Consider the following 21,627-nt stretch of genomic DNA (forward strand, 5'->3'; position numbering starts at 1 on the left):
TGGTGGCTTATGCTGGGCCTTGTGATCCATATGATTAGGCAGAAGGTCTGCTTTTGGACGGATGTACAGCCAACATTTTTCATTTGCCTTGGCATTTTCATTTTAATATACAATAAAGGCAAAAGAGACAGACAGAAAGCTAAAATTATTAGACTGTTGCCGTGGTGTCACAAGCAGAAAAAAACACTAACTTGTTAAAATGAGTAGCTTCTGCCTAAAACTATAATAAATAAGTATATTTAAGGTTATTTTTAGAAACACTGACAAGTTTATTTTTTAACAGTAAATGTTCACAAATCTTCCAGAAGCAAAAAAATTTAAAAACATTTGAGGACCAAAAATAGAATATCAGTATTGTTATTAGACTTTAAAAACTCAAAAATATATCAGACTTTAGGATGCAGTATTGTTCATACACTTAAGAACTGAATTATTAGATTGTCACATTGAGACACCATTAAAAAAACAAAGTAGAATAAAATCAGTTTACATCTTAGCATTTCATCTGAATCCTACAAATACTCACGGCTGTAGTTTTTTCTTATATATATATATAAATATGTAAAATGAGAAAAAAGGGACCCAAAAAATTAAAAAAAAAATAAACCCATGATTTTGCTGCCGTTTACGGACAAGTAATGAAGAAAAAGCCAAAATAATCATTAAATAGTCATTATTGTTATTAAAGGAACATTAAAATAAAAACCTAACTTTCTACAAAAAACATATTAATGTTGCTTATAAATAATGCATAAATTAACAAGGAAATATATTTGGGCGATAAAGCAAATTCAGATTTTAAATTTAGTTTTTGTAGATCATGGAAAATGTGGATTAAAGTGCTAAGAGTCATCACCAGCAATGTTTAAAACCAAATATTGGCCCGTAATGCTATTTTCATTCGCCTCTTCTCTCTGCTGCAGGTACTCGGGGTAAAGACGCCTGAACTCACACTGAGGGCTTTAAAGCCAGGTGGGTGAAAGTAATTAAGCCTAATTAAGCAAAGCTGTTTTCAATTTGTGTTCATTAAAACATGCTTTTCACTCACACGCGTGCACAAACACTCTTCAGTCTCCTGCTCTCGTTCCTCGTGGCCTCATAGAGAAGAGCTGCTGCAGGTTTCATCTGTTGGTTGATGTTTGTGACTGTTGTGAAACGGCAACATGAAGGCTCCTGTCAGAGCAACGCAGAGGATTCCTCCACAAACGAAGAAAAGGATTCGAGGTCACTCCACTCTCATCTACAGAGCTCATAAAGAGGTCAGAACCACCCCTACACTCTTGTTTAAAACGGTTCATTAACTATTGTTCTTGTTTTATTCTATTCATTTTATGAATCAATATTTTAAATTAAGGTGTGACTGAAAAAGTAGTATTTTTAATTATTATTATTTTTTTTTTTTTTTTTTGGTATCTCCTGTGCAGTTTAGTCTGGCTGGGATGAGGAGTCCAGACTTCCTGTCCGGTCGGTTGTGTTTTCCCAGACCCGTCCTGCTCCGACTGGTGAGCTCGGAGGCGTCTCGGCTGTCCAAAACCAACAGATTCAAAGTCGTCACCCTGCAGGAGATCAACGCTGCCGTCACGCTGGTGCAGCGGAGACTCCGCACGAGAGGGGCTGCGTGAAGAGTTGGACTTGAGCTAAAACCAGATTTCATTATTTTTTATCATTGTCATTAAAGAGTATATTCTACTATTTGGTTTGTTGCCTTTATGCGTGAAGCCCAGCCACACGGTGCTCACCCCCAAGCAATTAGGTGGGTGATGGAATTTACTGACGAACTAAATTGAAGTTGAAATGTGGAGTGTTAAGAGGGTGTGAGGATTGGTTTTGCATGAAAGTGATTGATTTCTGGTTCATGCAGTGGTTTTACTCCTCGGACGTAAAATGGTCGGTTGTTGTCAACATTCTTGACATCACCTCTGGGAGCTACTTTCAGTCTTTAGATCCGAGATGGGTGAGCTTCCTCTTCCAGGTCAAATCCAGTGAAGTATGGGTGCGTTCAAATAGTCCAATTTGATTAGGAAGGTTCTTAAGTGAGTGACGTGAACCGGAAGTAAATACGTGGCAGCCATATTAAGAGCTGCTCGAATTCTTCAAATGCTAAAGAAAGAAGCTTCAATGCTTCCTATATCATCTCCTTTAGATACACCGGACCATCCTTGGTGAAAGGATGGGAGATAACGTCGTCCCACAATTCCTTGCAGCCGCAACATTTAATGTGACACATCACTTGTCTGTTCAGGGATGATGCAGTTGTACATTTGACGCTTAAAATGTGATGCGCATTTAATTACAATTTATGTCGATAAATATGAGGACAGGAGGGTGAACGTGACCAAACCACCTCCAGGAAAAAAAAAAAAAAACCGCTTCATGTTACAAAAGATCGCTTTTTGATCACAGGACGAACATCAGGATTTTCACACATTTCAGCACGCAGATATATATATATATTTTTTTAAACATCAGTTTTCTGCCTTTAGTTGTGGAAAGTTCACACGGATCATCCTGAAATCACGGAGCGCCTTTCATGTACAGTTCAGCCTCTTCCACGTTGCTCTCTTGCCGCTTGTTGCGCTACAATTGCACATTTTTCCAAACAAATGTCCATAAAAACACAACTTTCCCAAGTTGAATTGGTTGCGTCCAGCTGTTTGTGGGAGTCTTCACTGAGTTTATTAAACAGGCCGACTTACAACTTCGTATCTTCAGCAGCAGGATCCATACGAGCGTCTCCACAGACACAGTTGTGCACATTTACGCACGAGGAACAACCTCGGCAGCTTCCTTAATGAATCCGCCCGACGGATGGATCTAACGGGAGGAATAAAGGCAATACGAAGCTACTTTTTTTCACGTCAGACAGGTGAGCTGTCTCGCAGACTCCCAGTTTACCAGCTGATGAAGCCTCCGCCTCCTCCGTGAGCTCTGATCTCCTCCTCCTCCTCCTCCTGCAGCTGCTGCTCCTGCTGCGTCCGCCGCTTCTCTGAAAACATTTCAACGACATGTTCCCTTAAATTCAATTGTCTCCTGAAAGTCAGTGAGAAGACTCCGAGGAGTGCAACCTTCCTCTGCACCTTTCGATGCAAGTTTCTGTGAATCAAGTGGTCTGTATGTCCCGTTCATGATTTCCGGATCGCGCCGATACAAGCTGCAGGTAGGAACCATTGGACCTGATGATTTACTTGCAGCGGAAATAAGGACGTCGTTGGACTAAGATGCTGTGATGCACGAGACAATTTTCTAAAGTATGATTTGTATAAAAGCATGGGTCTGATTAGCAATTATTTCAAAAGCTTAATTTTATTTCTTAGGGCATCGAGATTGTCGCCTTTGTTTTGTGAGGTTTCATAAATTTAAAGCTTGGCTATATTGTCGAAGTTTTATAAAACTTAAGGTAAGTGTAGAATTGGCACTAAATGAGGTATGTTACAGGCATGTTTATATTAATCAGTGCCTTGCAGCAGACTGACATAGGTGCTTATATAAAATTGTGATTGCAACTAGGAAATGTGGACTAGATAGTTTTTCTAGGAGGACAGATATTAGAGGGGTAAACCCTGCTGTGATGTCAGGATGATGAAGTGTTTGCAGGATTTGTCGAGCTATAAAGAGCATGTCGAGCTTCATGCAGTAACAGAGGTTTTTTGTTTTTTTTACTCTTCAGGTCTCCTTGCAGCTGCACCTACATACCGCCAGCCAGATGTGACCCACCGCTGCCGGCTTGGAAACAACTGACTAATGTGACCCCTGGACCTCCCCGTTGGCCATCATGGGATGTGGCACTTCTGTCGCCACGGAAACGCAAGTGAAAAGCGAGGAAACGGGTGAAGATGTGTGGCTGGTTTACATAAGAAAGGCACAAAATGTCACAGTTTCAGGTTATTTTCATGGTCTGTCCCAATCCATCCAGGACGGACTCATGTTTTTCTCCTGAGTCAGCTGAAAAGTTTTGACATTAGAACCTGTTGCCCCTGGGAAAAAAGTGTGAAAAAATGTGCTAATTAAAGCTGGCATGTCAGTAGGGACACCTGGTCAGTGGGCAGAGGAGCAAAGCATAAACAGACCTCGTGTGAGGTACTAATTGGAGTGCAAGCTCATAAATTACTTTAAGGAGGCCTTTAGCAAAACCAACAAAAGAGAACATTGTGTAAAACTCCTTATATGCCCTTTGATTTTTCTTTCATTTAACAAATCACCTAAAAGCCATTTTTAAGCATCTATTTAGAGAATTGATAAATAATATTAGTCATTTCTTTTAATGCATAAATGACGAACATTTTCTATTTGATTTTCAAATATAAAATTACTTTTATATAGTTGTAAACTAAATATCTGTTTGGACCAAACAACACACCTGAAGGTGCCATCTTGGAAAAATTATGCAGTTTGTTACTTTATTTTTACATTTCATAGACTAAAAAATTCATTGGCTAATTAAAAACGGACTGGAAAACTAATCATTAAGTAAAATAAACATCAGTTGCAGCCTTCTTAAAAACAAAAGAAGAATACAACGATGAGTTTGAGTTTTACAACTAAACATCTCCAGTATCTGTAGTCCCTTCAGTACTTGCTTTGGTTTGTTTTTATCTCGTTGAAGCATTTTCTAACAATATGTAGTAGTTATGGCACTGCTTTTGTGATTTAGTGTGTTACTCATCTCTGTCACACTGTGTAGGTTTATAATTCATTTTTGCAGTAGTAAATTTTCCTCCGACTTGTTGCACACACACACACAGATGTTTGACAGATGGCGCTTCTCTTTTTTCACAGTCTGTCTTCTCTCCTCTCTAATTAATCCTGTTGCTCCCAAAAGCTTCTTTAATTTGCTTAGTTTTTCCAGTCTCACTGTTGCACATGACCTCCCCTGTGTCTTGTTATCTCTCTCACTGTGTGTGTGTGTGTGTGTGTGTGTGTGTTCCGTTGCACATGATTTCTTTTCAATTACCCGACTCTTATGCTGAATTGTAGTATTTCTTTTCACAGATGATGCAGTTAAGACACCCAGCCCTGCTCTGAGTAAGACTGTTTGTCTTTAAAGATCAGTCTGTGCTATATGTAGCATCCATTCGTGTATATATGTGTGTTTTTTACATATTTAGAAAGCCAACACGTTGTGTGACGAAACATTCCTTACAGAGTCGTGTAGAATTAAGAGTTCTCACACTGTGAAGCCTTAAACATGATTTACATGTGTGTGTATGTGACTCCAGATGTTACAACATGTCTCCTCGGTAAGTGAAATATAACACCCGGTGTTTTGCTGTAGCTATTAAGGCAGCAGTTCTGATCCAGCGATGGTACCGGCACTACATGGCCCGACTTGAGATGAGACGCAGGTACACCTGGAACATCTTTCAGTCCATTGAATACGCCGGAGAACAGGACCAGCTACAGGTGTTTCTCTCACTGGCATTTCCTACTGCTTCAGAACTTAAATACATGAGTGCACTAATTTTCAGAAGCATCCTAAAGCTTCAACATGTTGGTTTTTTTTTTCCTCTCTTTCTTTCTTCAGCTCTCCAGTTTTTTCAGTTTCATGCTGGACAACTTCACCCAGCTGAATGGGAATGGACCAGGTTTGGAGCCAAAATACTCTTATCTACAGTGAAGATTAGTTAGTATTATATGCATTCAAGACTCATTTTATGTAAAGCAACATTTTCTATATCTGCTGCCATATACATGTAATGTAACACATTCTCAGTGAATGCAGGCACTACAAAAGTATTCTGCTTTTAATATTTTGTGAATTATTGTGTGAAGTATTCCCTCCAAACAGCACCAACACGGCTGCCTGTCTTTGACACAGTGAAACCAAAATCTAACCATTTGGCCTTTTATTTGTGTATTTTTATACCTTTAAACTTAATTTTTTTTTAGGTTTATTTGAGGATGCTGTGCTATTATTTGAAGATACCTGATTATGTCAATAAATACAGAGACTAAATTTCACTATCAGATTATTAGTTATCAGTTGTTTAATTGTCGTTGTTTTCAATTCATACTTACGGAACAATTATACATTGATATGTCTTTTTACATACATCAAATTAACACCAGTTTTGTTAGTCATACCACAGTGTTTCTGTCTAGATTAGAAAACCAATTGCGTATACCCTGTTGCTTAGCAACTACTGTGAATCTGGAGGCCAATGTGCTGGTGTGTTGCACTGAAACAGCTGTGTCTTAAGTGTATACTGACCCACTCATCCACCTAGAAACCATAATGCTTCATTGACAAGCTAATCCCCAGGTCAGCCCTTATTGCTTATCATCTGCTGAACATATTCCTCATGGGTTTTACATTCAGTCACTATAAGTGGAGCACAGACTCTGTTGTCTGCATTCACTACATACAGCTTCTGTGATTTGTGTGTGTGAGACAGAATGAAGGCGGTTTATTAGACACTAAGGGGGAAATAGACAATAGGCCTGAAGGTAGATGTCTGTTCCTGCCTTGTTTGTTTGCATAAATTAGAAGCGATCGAGTTCTCATTAGCATATTGGAGTGGTCTTTTAAATACAATTCAGTGAGGTCACACAGAGCAGGACGTGATTCAGTGTTAAGCTTTTTACAGCATGGTGGAGATATGGCTGTATGAGACTACTTAGTGTCTTACACAACCATCAGAACTATCACATACGCAGATTAATGGAGACGATTTTTGCAATTCTTAAAAATGATTGCAATCTGTTCAATTAATAGCAATCAGCAATTATGTAATAACTGACAGGCCCACCCACAGTTCAATGATTTCATATTTAGAGCAGGCAGGATGCTGTGTACCACTTTCACATTGTGACTTTTATTTTAATTCAAAGGATATTGGTGAGAATGAGTCTTGAGTGCAGTTTGTCCACAGCTACACACACTCTGTTTTCCAGACTTGATCTCCCAGCTGCTGGACCCGGTGGTCGACCCCTGGTTGGACAGAGAGACAGGCTACAACTTGATCCCTGTTCCAGAGTCTTACACCGGGCCCCGACTATCGTTTCCTCTCTCCGTCTCTGACACGAACGCTCTCCTCAGTGCATTTAAGGAGCAGCAGGTACCGAATATGAACCTTTGGTCTTTCTCTCTCTTTACTTATAATTGTCTTGTTTAGATTTTGGGGGGGATCATCACTGTTCTTCCGCGCAGACTCTACATGCAAGATACGTTGTGCAGCTGCTGTACGAGACCAAGAATCTCCTCAAACAGATGCCAAACATCATCCACCTGTCCACATCCTACACTAAAGAGATCACCATATGTGGTGGGTGGCCTCAGTTTTAATTCAAGATTTTAAACTGTCATTTTTCAGTGCAGGAGGGAAAACGTGTGAACATCTCAGCCTCACCATGACGTTTTGCTGCTGTGACACGTCACACAGTGCAGCAGGCCACTGAATACGAGTGACCTGCCTACTGGATAGATTATCACCGATGTTTCTAAGTGTGTTTTAAATACAATTGAATGTCTCCTAATAGCAGCCTTCCAAGAAAGGACGGTCTTGTTTATTTGCACTCTGATCGGGCTCTTGACTCCTCTTCTGCAGCTGCCTGCTCTTACTGAGGTGCATCTCATTAAACTCAAGAATACTAAATACTAATACAAAAAACACACACTGAAAGGTTTAGTTAGAGCAATTTTTTTCTCCTGTTTTCATACAATCGAGGAATTTTAGACTTCCTCTATACATCAGGCACCAATTAAAGCAGGATTCCTGTTTCTCTAATTGCTGTGATTTTTCTTTTGGCGCAGGTGATCTTCATGGGCGGCTCGATGACTTACTTCTTATTTTTTATAAGGTAAAGATATTTCATGTCTCTATATTTTCTGTAGCATCATTTACTATTTAGGTAGGTAGGCAGGTAGGTAGGTATTTACTTTATTAATCCCCGAGGGGACATTTTTTCGCTACAGCAGCATACAGAAGCAATAAGATAATAATAGAAATAATAGAATAAAATACTAGAATAGAATATAATAATAGAAAAGCAATAAAATAGCAGTAAATAGCAGTAAAAAATATAAATAGAAAATATAAAATTCACAGTTTATACAGTACATTATATATCTATATATATTATATACAAACAAACCAAGAACACAGTCAACATATATATATACAGTACAGTATATATCTATATATATTATATACAAACAAACCAAGAAACACAGTCAACAGTGTTATTGTACTGTGATGGATTTTGCCAGAGGTGAGTTATTGTACAGTCTTATTGCAGTGGGCAGGAATGATCTCCTGTATCTGTCCTTCTGACAGCGGAGCTGGAGGAATCTTTTAGAGAAAGTGCTCCGCTGTCCCTGCAGCAGGTGGTGGAGAGGGTGGACAGGATTATCCAATATGGACAATAGTTTGTTCAGCGTCCTTCTCTCCACCACCTTTTCCAGGCTATCCATTTTGTAGCCGATGATGGAGCCGGCCTTCTTAACCGGTTTGTTAAGTCTGTTGGTGTCACCGGCTCCAATGCTGCTCCCCCAGCAGACCCCAGCGAAGTACAATGCACTGGCCACAACAGACTGGTAGAACATCTCCAACATCTGGCTGCACACATTGAAGGATCGAAGTTTCCTCAAGAAAAAGAGTCGACTCATCACCTTCTTGTAGACAGCATTGATGTTGGTCTTCCAGTTCAGAAGTTCCAGTATTTACCTTACAGTGAAATATTTCATGCAGGTCTGACTTTCCATGAATTCACAAAAGATTTAAACAAGTAAATGTTCATGAAGATCTGACTTGCCGACATGTTGCTGCTGTTCAGAACGGCCTTCCCTCTGCGGAGACCCCGTATGTGTTCAACGGGGACTTTGTGGACCGTGGGAAAAAGTCAGTCGAAGTGGTCATCGTCCTGTTCGCCTACCTTCTGCTTTACCCCGACTACATGCACCTGAACCGAGGAAACCACGAAGACTACATAATGAACCTCAGGTGAGAAGGAGAAATGTAAGACAACATTTATCCTTCTAGGTTTACCACAAGACCACTGAAATGAGAGTGTGATGTTTTGACATTGCTTTTTTCAGATATGGGTTTACTAAAGAAGTCATGCAGAAGTACAAGGTACAGAAAAGTCCAGATACACGTTATCCTTCTGCTGTTGTGTACAGAACTCACTTGCACATCCAGCAGGTTGGCGAATGTCACAGCTGGTGGAGTTGGATGGATTCATCTGGCTGAGTTTTCCTTGTTTTTACGTGTGACTGTGTGCAGACTAACAGCCGTGAGATCCTCCAGCTATTTCAGGACGTTTTCAGCCTTCTGCCCGTCGCGACAGTCATTGACGGAAAGATTCTGATTGTTCACGGAGGGATTTCAGACCAGACTGACCTGGACTTCCTCAGCTCTATAGAGAGGCACAAGGTCGGTGGAGACGGCCAGGCAACCTTCCCTTAACTGCAATAGTTGACTTTAGCCACTGGGGGTCAGAAAAAAACTTTTTTTTTTTAAACACTGACAGATTCACAGCCACCACACATCAATGTATTTGTACTTTCTGCCCCTTAAGGTGAAATCTGCCCTGAGGTTTCCCAGACACAGTTTGGAGCAGCTGGACATCAGTCAGTCCTGCAGACAAGCCAAAAGAATGAGATCCACTGACAGCTCTCGTCCCGGCAGCAGTCGCAGCCACAGCAAGAACCAAAGAACCCCCAACCAGAGGTGTGACAGCAGCCACAGACTCCTACAAACGTGTTTTTTTTATTCCTGTTTAAATTGACAGACTCTTTATTTTGCCCCCTTTGTTTCTGTAGAAAGAGGCAACACAGGCTCAGCCGACAGGACAGCGACGCCTCTATTTCTTCCTCCTCCTCATCATCCTCGTCCTCTTCCTCACTCTGCTCTCCTCGGACTCCATCCTGCCTCTCGCCTCGTCCCAGTCCGGCTTCCCCCAACATGCCTCACTCTGTTAATGTTCTCCAAGTGCCTTTCCTGGACTCTCTGGCCTCTTTTCCCCTTCCATCACCTCCACAACATGAACAAGAATGGAAACAGGTCAGAGGAGGGGATTCGTTTTGTTCACCTCCACCTCATTGCGATGTGTCTCATTCATCTACTTTCCTCTCTAGCAGATAGTGGATGTATTGTGGAGTGACCCGAAAACCCAAGAAGGCTGCAGCCCCAACACTTTCAGAGGGGGGGGCTGCTACTTTGGCCCCGATGTGACCCAGAGACTGCTGCTCCAACACGGACTCCAGCTGCTCATCCGCTCTCATGAGTGCAAACAGGAGGGATATGAGCTCTGTCACAGTGGACAGGTAGGGGGGCAATTCAAATTGTCGCAACGCCTAATATGTGTAAGATATAAATATGTGTACTTGTGTGTTGTAGGTTATCACCATCTTCTCAGCGTCTAACTATTATGAGGAGGGAAGCAACCGTGGTGCTTACATCAAACTGGGCAGAGAACTGGTTCCCCGATTCTACCAGTACCAAGTCAGCCGCACAACACGCAAACTGACCCTGACACAGAGGTACAACGTGGGTCTGGTGCGTGTATGTTTGTGTTGAATGGAACAGCTGGCTGTAGTATTACTAAAAGTTAGTCGATTAATGGATTAGTTTATAAAAAAAAAAATTTAAATACCAACAATGTTGACGATCAAATCCGAGTTAAGGTCATTTATCAGCTGGTTACAGGATCGCCAAGGTGAGAATTTTCTGCATTTTAAATTTTTCTATTTGATATCTTTGGGTTTCAGACTGTTAAAATGTAACCATGGGCCAATTGTGATGGACATTTTTCACTATTCTGTGAGATTTTAAAGAATAAATGATGAGTGTATTAAAGGATGTGAATAAATTAACATTGATAGTAAAACCTGATGTCTATAAATTATGTAAGACAGCTGAGTTTTAGGTGATGACTTGTGTCTACCTTTGTGTCTACAGAGTGAGGGCTGCTGAAGGCTCTGCTCTAAGGGCCTTGAAGGAGAAGCTGTTCGCCCATCGCTCCGAGCTGATGGCAGGCTTCCAGCAGTACGACCACAATTACAGTGGTACTCTCTTCTCAATGCATTTCCCCTACTTAAAAACATGTGTTTACTCAGGTTGACATGTGTAGTTGTTATTTATACACGTGTGTTTTTTTTATCAGGTAGTGTGTCGGTCAGCGAATGGGCTCAGGTGTTGGAGTCTGTACTGAGACTGGACCTGCCCTGGAGGACACTTCGTCCACACTTGGCCCGTCTGGCAGCAGGTGGCAGCGTGGAGTATCAGTCCTGCTTCGAGGACATGGGACCAGTAATTCCTCTGCATCAGGTCAGAAGCAAAAGGGTAGGAAGTAACCAAGTACATTTATTCAAGTCCTGTCCTGTAGGAGATTTATCTGATTGCTGTAGTTACTAGCTTGAAGCTGGAGTGCCAGGCCTTAACATAAAAATTAACATTCAAGCCCTTACCAAACGAGTTCAGTCAACGTTGATTGAGCCTATCATTGCGAGATACATCGCTGTATTTCACAGAATATGGAGTTTTTAAATCTGGTGTCTGATGGGACATTCCCACACTAGTGGACCAATAGTGATGCATTTTACATCGCCCAGCAATGATTGTTTTGCCACAGGTAAAAGTGGAGAGTAACAGTTGAGACTGAAACTGAGAGGAGAAGGCTGCAGCAGCTAGTATAGCGGAAAAACTTCATAAGCGTTCAAGAAAAGTACAGACAGACTACTACAGACATCCAGACTCTTTGACAGCATTGACAGTCTGCACAATCTTTCATAATATACATTTTTGAAGTGAGTACATTTTACTGATGATACTATCAGTTGCATTTTTAATGTAGTACTTTTCCCTTGTAAGGAAGTATTCTTCCCTTGTGGCACCAGTAGTTCAAGGATTATAGTACTCATTGTACCAATGCTGCTATTTTCTCCTTTTAGGTCACTCCAAACATGGCTGAAACTCTGTTCAGATACAGGACAGACATCGAGATAATATTCAACATCATAGATAAGGATCATTCAGGTAAATATAACTAGTTCATCTCTTTGTGGATAATGTTTTAATAATTCAGAATTCACTCCAAAATTCAGTGTGTGACTAATGCGTGTTGTCGGGTTAAGGTCTGATCTCCATCGAAGAGTTTCGTCACACCTGGCGCCTTTTCAGTGCTCACCTGGGGGTCGCCATCGATGACAGAGCCATCGATGACCTGGCCCGGAGTATCGACTTCAACAAGGACGGCAGCATAGACTTCACTGAGTTCCTCGAGGCCTTCAGAGTGGTGCACAAACTGGACAGCAAGGATCAGCAACCCAATGAGAAGAAGCGTGGAGAGAAGTATTCATGAAGGGAACAATCTTTTAAACTGTGGAAGTAACTAATGGAGAAAGGACAGTAGAAAAGCATGAATAAGAGCAAAGTCAACCTTTAAACACTTGATGACTTTAAGATTGGAAGAGATTTGGGGATGTACTTTAGAAATGCTGTTTTTTGTCAAATGTGGGTGTATCTTGAGCCACGCTAGAGGCTGTAAGGGTGGCATGGAAAATTGCTTGGTCTCAAAATGAAATATCTTAACTATTAAATTCATTCCCATCTCTTACAGACATTCATGTCTTTTTATGTAGCACACCAGCTGATTTTTGTCTCTTTGTGGCAACTATTGGATGGATTACCGTGACATTTGGTAGCATCTGGAAGGGGGCCTCTTTCAGATCATACTGTAGATGCCCCGGGTGAAGAGGTGTGCAGGACAAACAGTTAGCCAAATGACAAAAAAGTGCCAGAAGTGGTCACCTGTAATAATCTAAAGCCGGTCTTTAAGGCTTTATGTACATTAAGAATAATTTAGTGCAGATGTAGTTTCTCACAGCATCAGAACTACAAGTCCCAAATACAAATACACTCATTCACATTATTGTATTACTTTTTTAATCCAATACACCTTTTCTGGACATTAAGTCTAGTTTTATGATGCTTATAATGTTCACTGTTTTCTTCATGAAGCTGTTAATTTGAATTTTTTTTTTTTTTGCATCATAGTTAGTGGTAGTGCTGTTCTGGACTGCATTATATTCAGATTATATTGACATTTGTTAAAATAATTGACTGTAGTCCAATACACCTTTATCTATGACCTCTGTAGAAAACATTTATTTGTTTTAGACATTTCTACCAACAAAAACTTCACTTTATAAAGGTAGAATACATGGCAGGTTTGTTTTATTGGATTGCAACAGATTGTGCAGATGTTCCTAATAAAGTGGACGCTGGCTGTTTGTAGTATTACAAGTATTAATAACAGAAGGCTCCAGCATTAGGAAAAAATAAAAATAGAAACACACTACTGCTGAAGTTCAGCTGGCGTGTGTTCAACTGTCTACCAAAAAGGAATAAAATGGCTTTTTCTTCCTGCAACTAATAGTTGTATTTTGTGTATATTGTCAGTGTGTGTGTTTCAGTGTGTGTACTTGACTCTGGCATGCTTCCCACTATAATTACGAACGGTGAGAGCTGTTAAACAGGCCCAGGCGTCTTGTCAGCCCGAGTAAATGATGGGTTCCGATTTTACTGAAGGCGTCAACAGCACACACACTTTTTTACATGTGCACACACACACCATAGTCGTAAGAGGCTTCAGAGGAGAAGGTGGGGAGACTAGTAATTTTTAAAGCAGCTGTTTTCGTGATTTTCACTATATGTATTACAACAACCAAATTTGCTGCTATCTACTGTAAAGCGGGTAAAAAGAGCATCTCCACTGATACATCCTCATCCATCTGTCAGAGCGTTCAGCACCTTCTTCCCCTCTCCTCCTCCCTTCCTGCCTCCCCTGCAGTAATCCCACACCACATCTCCCCTCCCCTCATTTTTTTACGTATCCTTCCTCCTCCAAGCACTTCTCCTTCCATCTTTTCCTCTCCAAATCTTATGAGAGGTACCTCAGCTCTGTAGATCCTAGTGTCATCCTGAACACGCCTTCAGATAGGAGCTCAGATGGGGCTGCTGGCAGCACTGGTTTCTCTGGTTTGCATCTACACTTCAGGTATTTCTTCATGTTGAGATACAAGTTGTGTGCTGTTGAGAGAAGCAGTTTTTGTTTTGTTTTGTTTGGATGGCTGCAGGCATTCATTGTTAAACTGTCTACAGGGTGTGGAGTCAACGGATGCAGCGGGTTCAGACACCTAGACAACGGGCAGACATTCTTTCGTTACGGTGGACTGCTGGTGATCTTCCGCTGCCGTCCGGGCTACAAGCTGCATGGATACAAAACCAACAGCTGTGTGTCTGGGCACTGGTCCCGGGACCCCCCAGTCTGTGTTGGTGAGGAGCTTCAGTCATCAGCATGAACTGTAAATCGTTTTAGTTTAGGATTTCGGTTTCTGTTTGTCTTCAGATGTATATAGATTATAAATGAATAAAATAAAAATGTTTACAGTACACACAGGGCTAAATTTGAGAGGTTTTTAGAAGAAGAAGAACAACAACCCTTGAAGTCAAACTTTGAATCACTTTCCATGATATCGTGCCTCGTTTCAGGTTCCAGCTGCTCCAACCCGGGGCCGCTCCCCCATGGGACGAGCAGCATGAACGAGGACGGCTCCTGGGCAGCGTTCAGCTGTAACAGTGGCTTTCACTTACAGGGGCCCTCGATGTTATACTGTAAGGGCCACACCTGGAACAGCACAAAGCCTGTATGCAAAGGTGAGCACCAAACACTCAGCTTTTTGAGCAACAGTTTGACATTTCATAAGATACCTTTAGTTGCTTTCTTGCAGGGAGTTTAAATTGAGAAGATACCACTGTGACATCTGATGGCAGATTTGTAGTTTGAGCGAGCAGCGACTTTGTGTACAGACAGGAAACGTCTCTGTCCGAAGGTAACACAATGTGGCCAAATAACTGTGTGCAAACTGATGAGTGAAATATTTTACCGTGGGGTGAGTAATGTGCTGCACTATTTCTTGGCCGGTAGCAGTGACATTGTGGACTCTCCACTGTTGCCTGGCAACATAGCCCCCATGTGTCTTAGCATGCTTTAACCAAATAAGGTCTAATTTAGGCCGTTTTAGCTTTGGACAGAGCCAGTTAGCTGTCTCTATATTTTTTTTGCTAAGCTAAGCTGGCTGTCTCTTGGTGCAGGTATCAGTGTTGTCATCCAACCCTTTTAGCAAGACATAGTGTATTTGATTTTGGGCATGAGATGGAAGAGTTGCTGGTTCAATTCCTGTCTGGCAAGGAAAAAGAATTGCGGGCAAGGAGTGAATGAACATCCCTTTTCCTTTACTCAACATCTATGGCTGTAGTGCCCCTGAGCAACACACCTTAACTTCACAACTCCTCACATTCAAACAGCTGCAGCTGCCCCAAAGTGTGGCCCTAGTGTTTGTGTGTGTGTGTTCACAGCTCACACTGGCAGAACGAAACAATTCTTCATTTGACCTTTTCTTCCCCTCTTTTCTTCTCGCTAGAGTCTGACATGATGAGCTCGATTTCAGGTGTCACTGTGCTAAAGTCACAGCAGAACTTCCAGGCTTCTGTAGGTCTGAAGAGTCAGCAACACTCCCACTACGAGACTCGTGCTAACACTGCCTCCAAAGAAGTGGACCTCAAATTCGGCCTGTTGTCTCTCACGCCGTCCCAAATGTTCAACAGTGAGAGGATGAACATGACCAATCCAAAATCCCTCCTACAGAAGCATATTCAGTTCCCCAGTTTTACAGTCAAACATTGGGTCCATCATGAGGCTCAACTCCAGGAAGCAAATGAAGCTCAAGGACGAGAGAGAGGATCAGAGAGGAGTGGCTCAGAGGCAAAAGTCTTACGCAAGGCAACGGAAAAAGTGGACAGATTTAGACCAATATTTTCCTCTAAATCCCACCCATCCACCACTGTCTCGTCGACCATATCATTAGTGTCAGGAACAGAGCGATCAACATCACCATCATCTTCAGCAGCCCGTACCCCAGCTGTCACTGCTTTCACAAACACGGCTGTCAAGCAAACCTCACCGCTCCACCACTCTGCATTTTCTCCACCTGTGTTTGGATCTGGAGAACCTGTCGCCTCCCAGGCCGACGTGACTCCCTCTGAAGTAGTCACAGCTGCAGACAAAGACCAACAGGATGAAACTGCTTCATCTCACCCTCGGCCTGTAGACAAAGGCACTTCACCATTCACTTCATCTACTTCAGTTTATTCCACTTCTACCAGCTCTTCCTCCACTTCAACACCTGCTACTTCGTCTTCCTCGAGTCCAAACTCCACCCAGTCCAACGTGAAGCCGCCTAATGTGACCCTTCCTTCAAACACCTTCACCAGCTCTGACTCCAGATCTCACTGGACTGAATACAACATCACAATGAACACTACCTCCAACCCATCGGTGAGCCTCAGCCAACGACCCGTGTGCCTGTACCCACCCGTGCCTGCTCACGGGACCTTCTACTTTCGCAACGTGGAGAATCCAGGTCCCCGAGAGTACAGACATTACATACAGTACGCCTGCTACCCTGGTTATACGTTGGCTCATGGAGATGTACACAGCTACTGCCAGCAGGGGGGCACCTGGAGCGGAGTCACACCCGTCTGTCTGGGTAGGTGGAGGTGTTGTTTCATGACATACAATTTTTTGATTCATTGAAAAGTGCATAAGAGGAACATGCCGATGGGTAAAGAGAAGCGAGATTGATCAGACTTGTCTTGTATTGTTTTGTTAGGGAGTTTTCCTTCTGGAATTTCATTTTAATAATATTTTTTATATATATATTTACACTGAATCAAGGAGCTGACAACACATCTGCAGTTATTTCTTTGAGTCAGAGATGTAATTTCCCATGATATTTTAAAAGCTGCATCCCGACAGGAATTTAGCCGTGCCTGTCCATTCTCAAAATGATCTCCACTTGTTTGACTTTGACTGATTTAAATTCTTTTTTTTCACGAAAAAATTCCAACTGTTTCTATTGTTTTTCAAGAAAGATGGCAGTATTATACCGTCCAAGTCTAAGGCTTAAATTCATGATTATTTTTAATATCAATGAACTTCTGAGCAATTTTTTTTAACTTTTTGGTGGATAAAAAGTCAGAAAATTGCAAAAGAATTCTCCATTACATTTCACTCAAGCCCAAGGTGACGTCTTGTATGTCTTGTTTTGTCTAACCAACAGTCCTAAACCAAAAGACAATCGGTTTAGTATCACACAGGACAAAACCAGAAGAAAATCCTCACACAAAAAAGATTGATTCTCAACGGAGTTTCAGCTCTATTTGAGTCATGTTTTGTTTCATTGTGTTTCGATCAAGCAGCTTAATGAAGGTCATCTGTTTTAAAGATAAATACATTTGCTCTTCATCTTATACAGATCGTATCAAATTGATAATTTCAAAGATGGTTTTGAACAGTAAATTGATCTCATGACTTCTTGATGAGAAACAGATACTGTTTCACCATCGTAAAGCCCCCTGAAAGTCAGTCATATAAATGCTTCAATTCATTTCAACACTTCATTTGCAGTTACCCCAAAATGAATCCATTCTCCCTCCTTACTGTGTCTCCAGAGTTGACACCATGTTCAGTTAACAATGGAGGCTGTTCCCAGCTGTGCTCCCTCTCCCACCACTACAACCAGACCTCCAGCCAGACCCAGACCAGGACTCGGTGCCAGTGCCGACCTGGATTCAGTCTGCTGGATGACGGGCGAACGTGTCGAGGTGATTGTGTTGATGTTTTGTTTTTTTTCTTTTTTTCTTCCTCGCAGCTTTCACTGTGACATTCCTCCTGAATCCTCTGTGGAGGCCCCAGGCTCTTTCTAATAACAACACAGCATGCACTGAGGCATGTTACAGCACAACAGAGAATCTCCTTCACATGTTATTATGTGTTTGATGTTTCGTGGCTCACAAGATGAGCATAAGTGATCAGTGAAATTCACAGCAGCAATGTAGCACATGGAGGGCCGGCATTTGCTTTATATATTTTTGAGTTACATGTTATTTTTGAACAATGTTGTTGTCCTCTCAAGTCGTTGTGGTTTGACTGATTCCACTGTAATGAAATCAGGCTTGTAAACACTCCAGTCTGACAGATGTTGACGCATTAACACAGACAGAGTAGATACAGCGTACTGAGAAATGTCAGGTTGGGGAAATGAGACTTTCCTACAGAGCAGAGCTGATATACAAGCTCTCCGAGTCCTTTCTCCACATCCTTGTTTCCTGTCTGAGGAACAGGAAGTGAGAAAACATCTGCGTTATGTTTTGGTCATTACTGCAGCAAACATAGAGACACATCAATGAGGTTTCAGATTCTGGCTTGATTCAGAGCGGCGGGGGAAAAGACCTCCTTTCATCTCCTGCCTTTCTCTTTCATCTCCATGCAGCCTGTGTTTTTGTCAGACTCACGGCGCACAAGTGTGTGTGTTTTAGTAAATATGCATCTGCCATGTAAACCAGTTCAAGTGTTTATGTTGTGTAATTTATGTAATATATGTTTGCACCTCACTGTGTCATTGCTGTGTGTCTGAGTCTAGATTTAGACGAGTGTGTGGAGGGGAAACACGAGTGTGAGCAGAGATGCATCAACACGTTTGGTTCCTTTAAGTGCAGCTGTGACGACGGCTATCAGCCGGCTCACAACCAGACCGCCTGCGCAGGTGAGAGTGAGTAACTGTGTGTATTTTTATACATTCGTGTCTGCTTATGTCGTTTAAGTGTTTATTTTTTCTCCATCGTTCTCCGTCTTTCCAGATGTGGATGAGTGTCTGCTGCCTGCAGCGGTCACAGGTTGTGTGTTCGGCTGTGCTAACACTCCCGGGAGCTTCCGCTGCCAGTGTCCTGCTGGCCACAGCCTTCAGACTGCAGACGGCCACTGCCAAGGTTAGAGGACAATGATAAATATTACTCTGAATCACGGCGTACTAAAACCATTCTGGCAGCATTTGGCCGGCTGGCTTTTTATCTCATGCCATCATAAAAATGTGTCCAATGATGGTTTATGTCCAATTACATTGCACTAACTAACCATATTTCCAATACTCTGAGCTGTGCTTGGTTCTTGAGTTTTATTGCACACAAAGCATACAACACTGTGAAATGGTAAACATTACCTGTTTAACATACTGGATTTTAGCTCAGAGCTGCTGGCATGGGTACAGACTCTCAATCTTGTTTTATAGTCTCCATGATAGCACACAAATCAAATTTTTAAATCAAGTTAATTACTTAAACTACACAAAGACTTGTATTCCAATTAGAATATAAAGTGATATAAATTGAATTCCCATTTTGAATTTATTAAACTTATTATTTGACAGTGGTCAGCCCTTATACAGCAAAATCAAATTATGTCTACTTCAAATCTGGAAAAGAAGAACCAATTATAATATTTTCAATCACTGCAACTTTGTGCCAGTGTGTAGGCCCTTTTGATAATGTGCCAATAAAAGAGAGTATATAAATGAAATAGAAAACCGGTTGACTTTTTCATCCTCTCCTAAACTTCCTCATCTTGTTCAGATATAGATGAGTGTGCTGTTAACCAGGGACTCGGACCGTGTGTGGAGCAGTGCCACAACTCACCAGGATCCTACCGATGCTCCTGCATGTACGGACACATCTTAGCTGGAGACGGACACAGCTGCGTGGCAGAGTGTCCACCTGGATACAGGAAACAACCAGCGACACCACCTGAGAATTCAACTGCACAAACTCTGAAGGAGGAGTGTGTAGGTAAGGAAAAAATATCCAAGATATCTACAACATGTGTTGCTAAATTCCTTTAAAAAAAAAAAAAAAAAAAAAAAAAAAAAAAAAATCGGAGTTTCCTGTTTGTGTCCACAGATATAAATGAGTGCCAGGAGGAAGTGTGTGAGTGGCAGTGTATCAACCTGCCGGGCTCTCACCGCTGTATCTGCCCCCGAGGATACACACTCCAGAGAGACGGGCGACGCTGCAAAGGTCAGTGCGGTCATCTACACTCATCTGTAACAATATGGTGTGCTATGAGGGACATTTTCACGTGACTGTCACAAACTCAACAATAACACATGATAGAAACTTTATACTTTTAACGTTATAAATGAAATGTTTTTTTCCAAACCTGGGAACGAGGTTGTCACATTTTGGAGCACCTTGCTGCACCTCCTGCTGCGTTTGTGGGGCTCATGTTGACATTAGCCTGCTGGTTTTTTTTGTTACCTTCATTCATTGTATTTTTTAGGTTGATGTAGGCCAACCTCCACCTTAAATAACACAAGAAAACCAGTAGCATTTGTCCTTTGCACATACTTGAATCAAAGGGGGAAGACTATGCAATTATTTTCACTCATTTCATAGTGACTTAACCTTTTGTGTGACCATGTACTAAATGCAAATATTGTGGATAAAGTAAAAAAGAAAAAGTGCCTCATGAATAAAAAAATTAAAAAAATAACACTCATAAGTAAAGTTCTAATTGTGAATTGACTTTGAAAAATGCAATCTTCTTCATTTGCTTCACTCTTCCTCCAGACATTAATGAGTGCAATCGGAAGAATGGAGGCTGTTCCCATTTGTGTATGAATCAAAGAGGAAGGTATAAATGTGCCTGTCCAACCTCCCATCGTCTGTCCCCCTACAGCTGGAAGAAATGTCTACCGAGGACAACAGCGAACACTGCTGGCTGAGCTGGGTAAATTTCGTATTTTAGTGGAGTGGCGAGTGGGTGTGGCCTAATGGCTCGTGAGCTGAAGAGATGCCCCGGCGGCTTCATTTACCTACATGCACGAAATTCGGTGGACATGTGTATCACACCGAGATGTACAAAAACATTCCAATGCACCGTTACGTCAACTCAACAGGAAGTCTGCCATTTTGAATTTAGTTGCCTTTTTTGGCGATTCACAGGTTTTACTTTAACAAATTCCTCCTACAGATTTTGTCCAACCGACTTGAAATTTAGTCTGTGCACTCTTAACATGTTTGGAATTAAAAGTTATCAAAATAATTTGTTTTCGTAGATCGGTGTGCCCGTTGCGTGGCGGCCAAAAAGTGACCCAAAAGTCACTTTTGGGTCACTTTTTGCGATAGTATGACTTTTTCATAATTTGGACGACATGATGATTTGTTTTTTAAGTCATGACAAAGGGGGCGTTCAAACCCCTACCTTCTTGCTAAGAGGCAACAGTGCAAACCACTGCACCACCAATCTTCTCAGGAGACAGGCTGCAATGTGACAATTCTTTGGCTCACTGCAACCTATAACTCCACTGTCCACAAATATTCATTCAAATGTGACCAAAATTGCGGCAGACATTCTTTGGATAGTAGATATACATGTTTTCAAGGGGGTCTGCAGTGATATTAAATATCTTCCTGTAATGTGTTGTGGATGCAAAACTTTTTCAATTTCTTCAAACGTTTCAACTTCAGTAAAAGTTGAATCACCATCAACAGGCCAAGGTGGAATTTGAACCATTAATATCAACCTTGGTGAAGTAGAATCTTTTACCTGTTGAGTTAACCAGACTGTCGGTTGAGTCACTGGAAGCTCTGAGTGAACTCCGTGAAACTCTTTGTAACAATTCACCCTACCTAATAATAAGGAAAATGCTACAAGCTTATTTCAAGGGAACGGGCGGACCTGATTTGCCATACGGTTACAGCCTGCTGACCTCCTATTTAACAAAAAAACCCC

General features: G+C 41.6%; 1 protein-coding gene across 1 annotated transcript; it reads left to right on the plus strand.

Annotated features, from left to right (window-relative positions):
- Positions 1-2,886: 2,886 nt before the first annotated feature.
- Positions 2,887-12,939, plus strand: ppef1 (protein phosphatase, EF-hand calcium binding domain 1). Its single transcript, XM_069173848.1, has 19 exons — positions 2,887-3,157; positions 3,668-3,827; positions 4,990-5,022; positions 5,273-5,400; positions 5,522-5,582; positions 6,892-7,055; positions 7,148-7,262; positions 7,751-7,797; positions 8,773-8,939; positions 9,035-9,071; positions 9,222-9,371; positions 9,517-9,668; positions 9,761-10,001; positions 10,079-10,264; positions 10,338-10,480; positions 10,899-11,005; positions 11,104-11,267; positions 11,891-11,975; positions 12,074-12,939. Exons 2-19 carry the CDS (start codon positions 3,773-3,775, stop codon positions 12,298-12,300), a joined length of 2,262 nt encoding a protein of 753 aa, XP_069029949.1. The 5' UTR covers positions 2,887-3,157; positions 3,668-3,772; the 3' UTR covers positions 12,301-12,939.
- Positions 12,940-21,627: the final 8,688 nt, after the last annotated feature.

Source organism: Embiotoca jacksoni, unplaced genomic scaffold (assembly GCF_022577435.1).
Source record: "Embiotoca jacksoni isolate LCO1_2020_lvr unplaced genomic scaffold, fEmbJac1.0.p SCAF_6, whole genome shotgun sequence".
Classification (NCBI taxonomy): Eukaryota; Metazoa; Chordata; class Actinopteri; family Embiotocidae; genus Embiotoca; species Embiotoca jacksoni.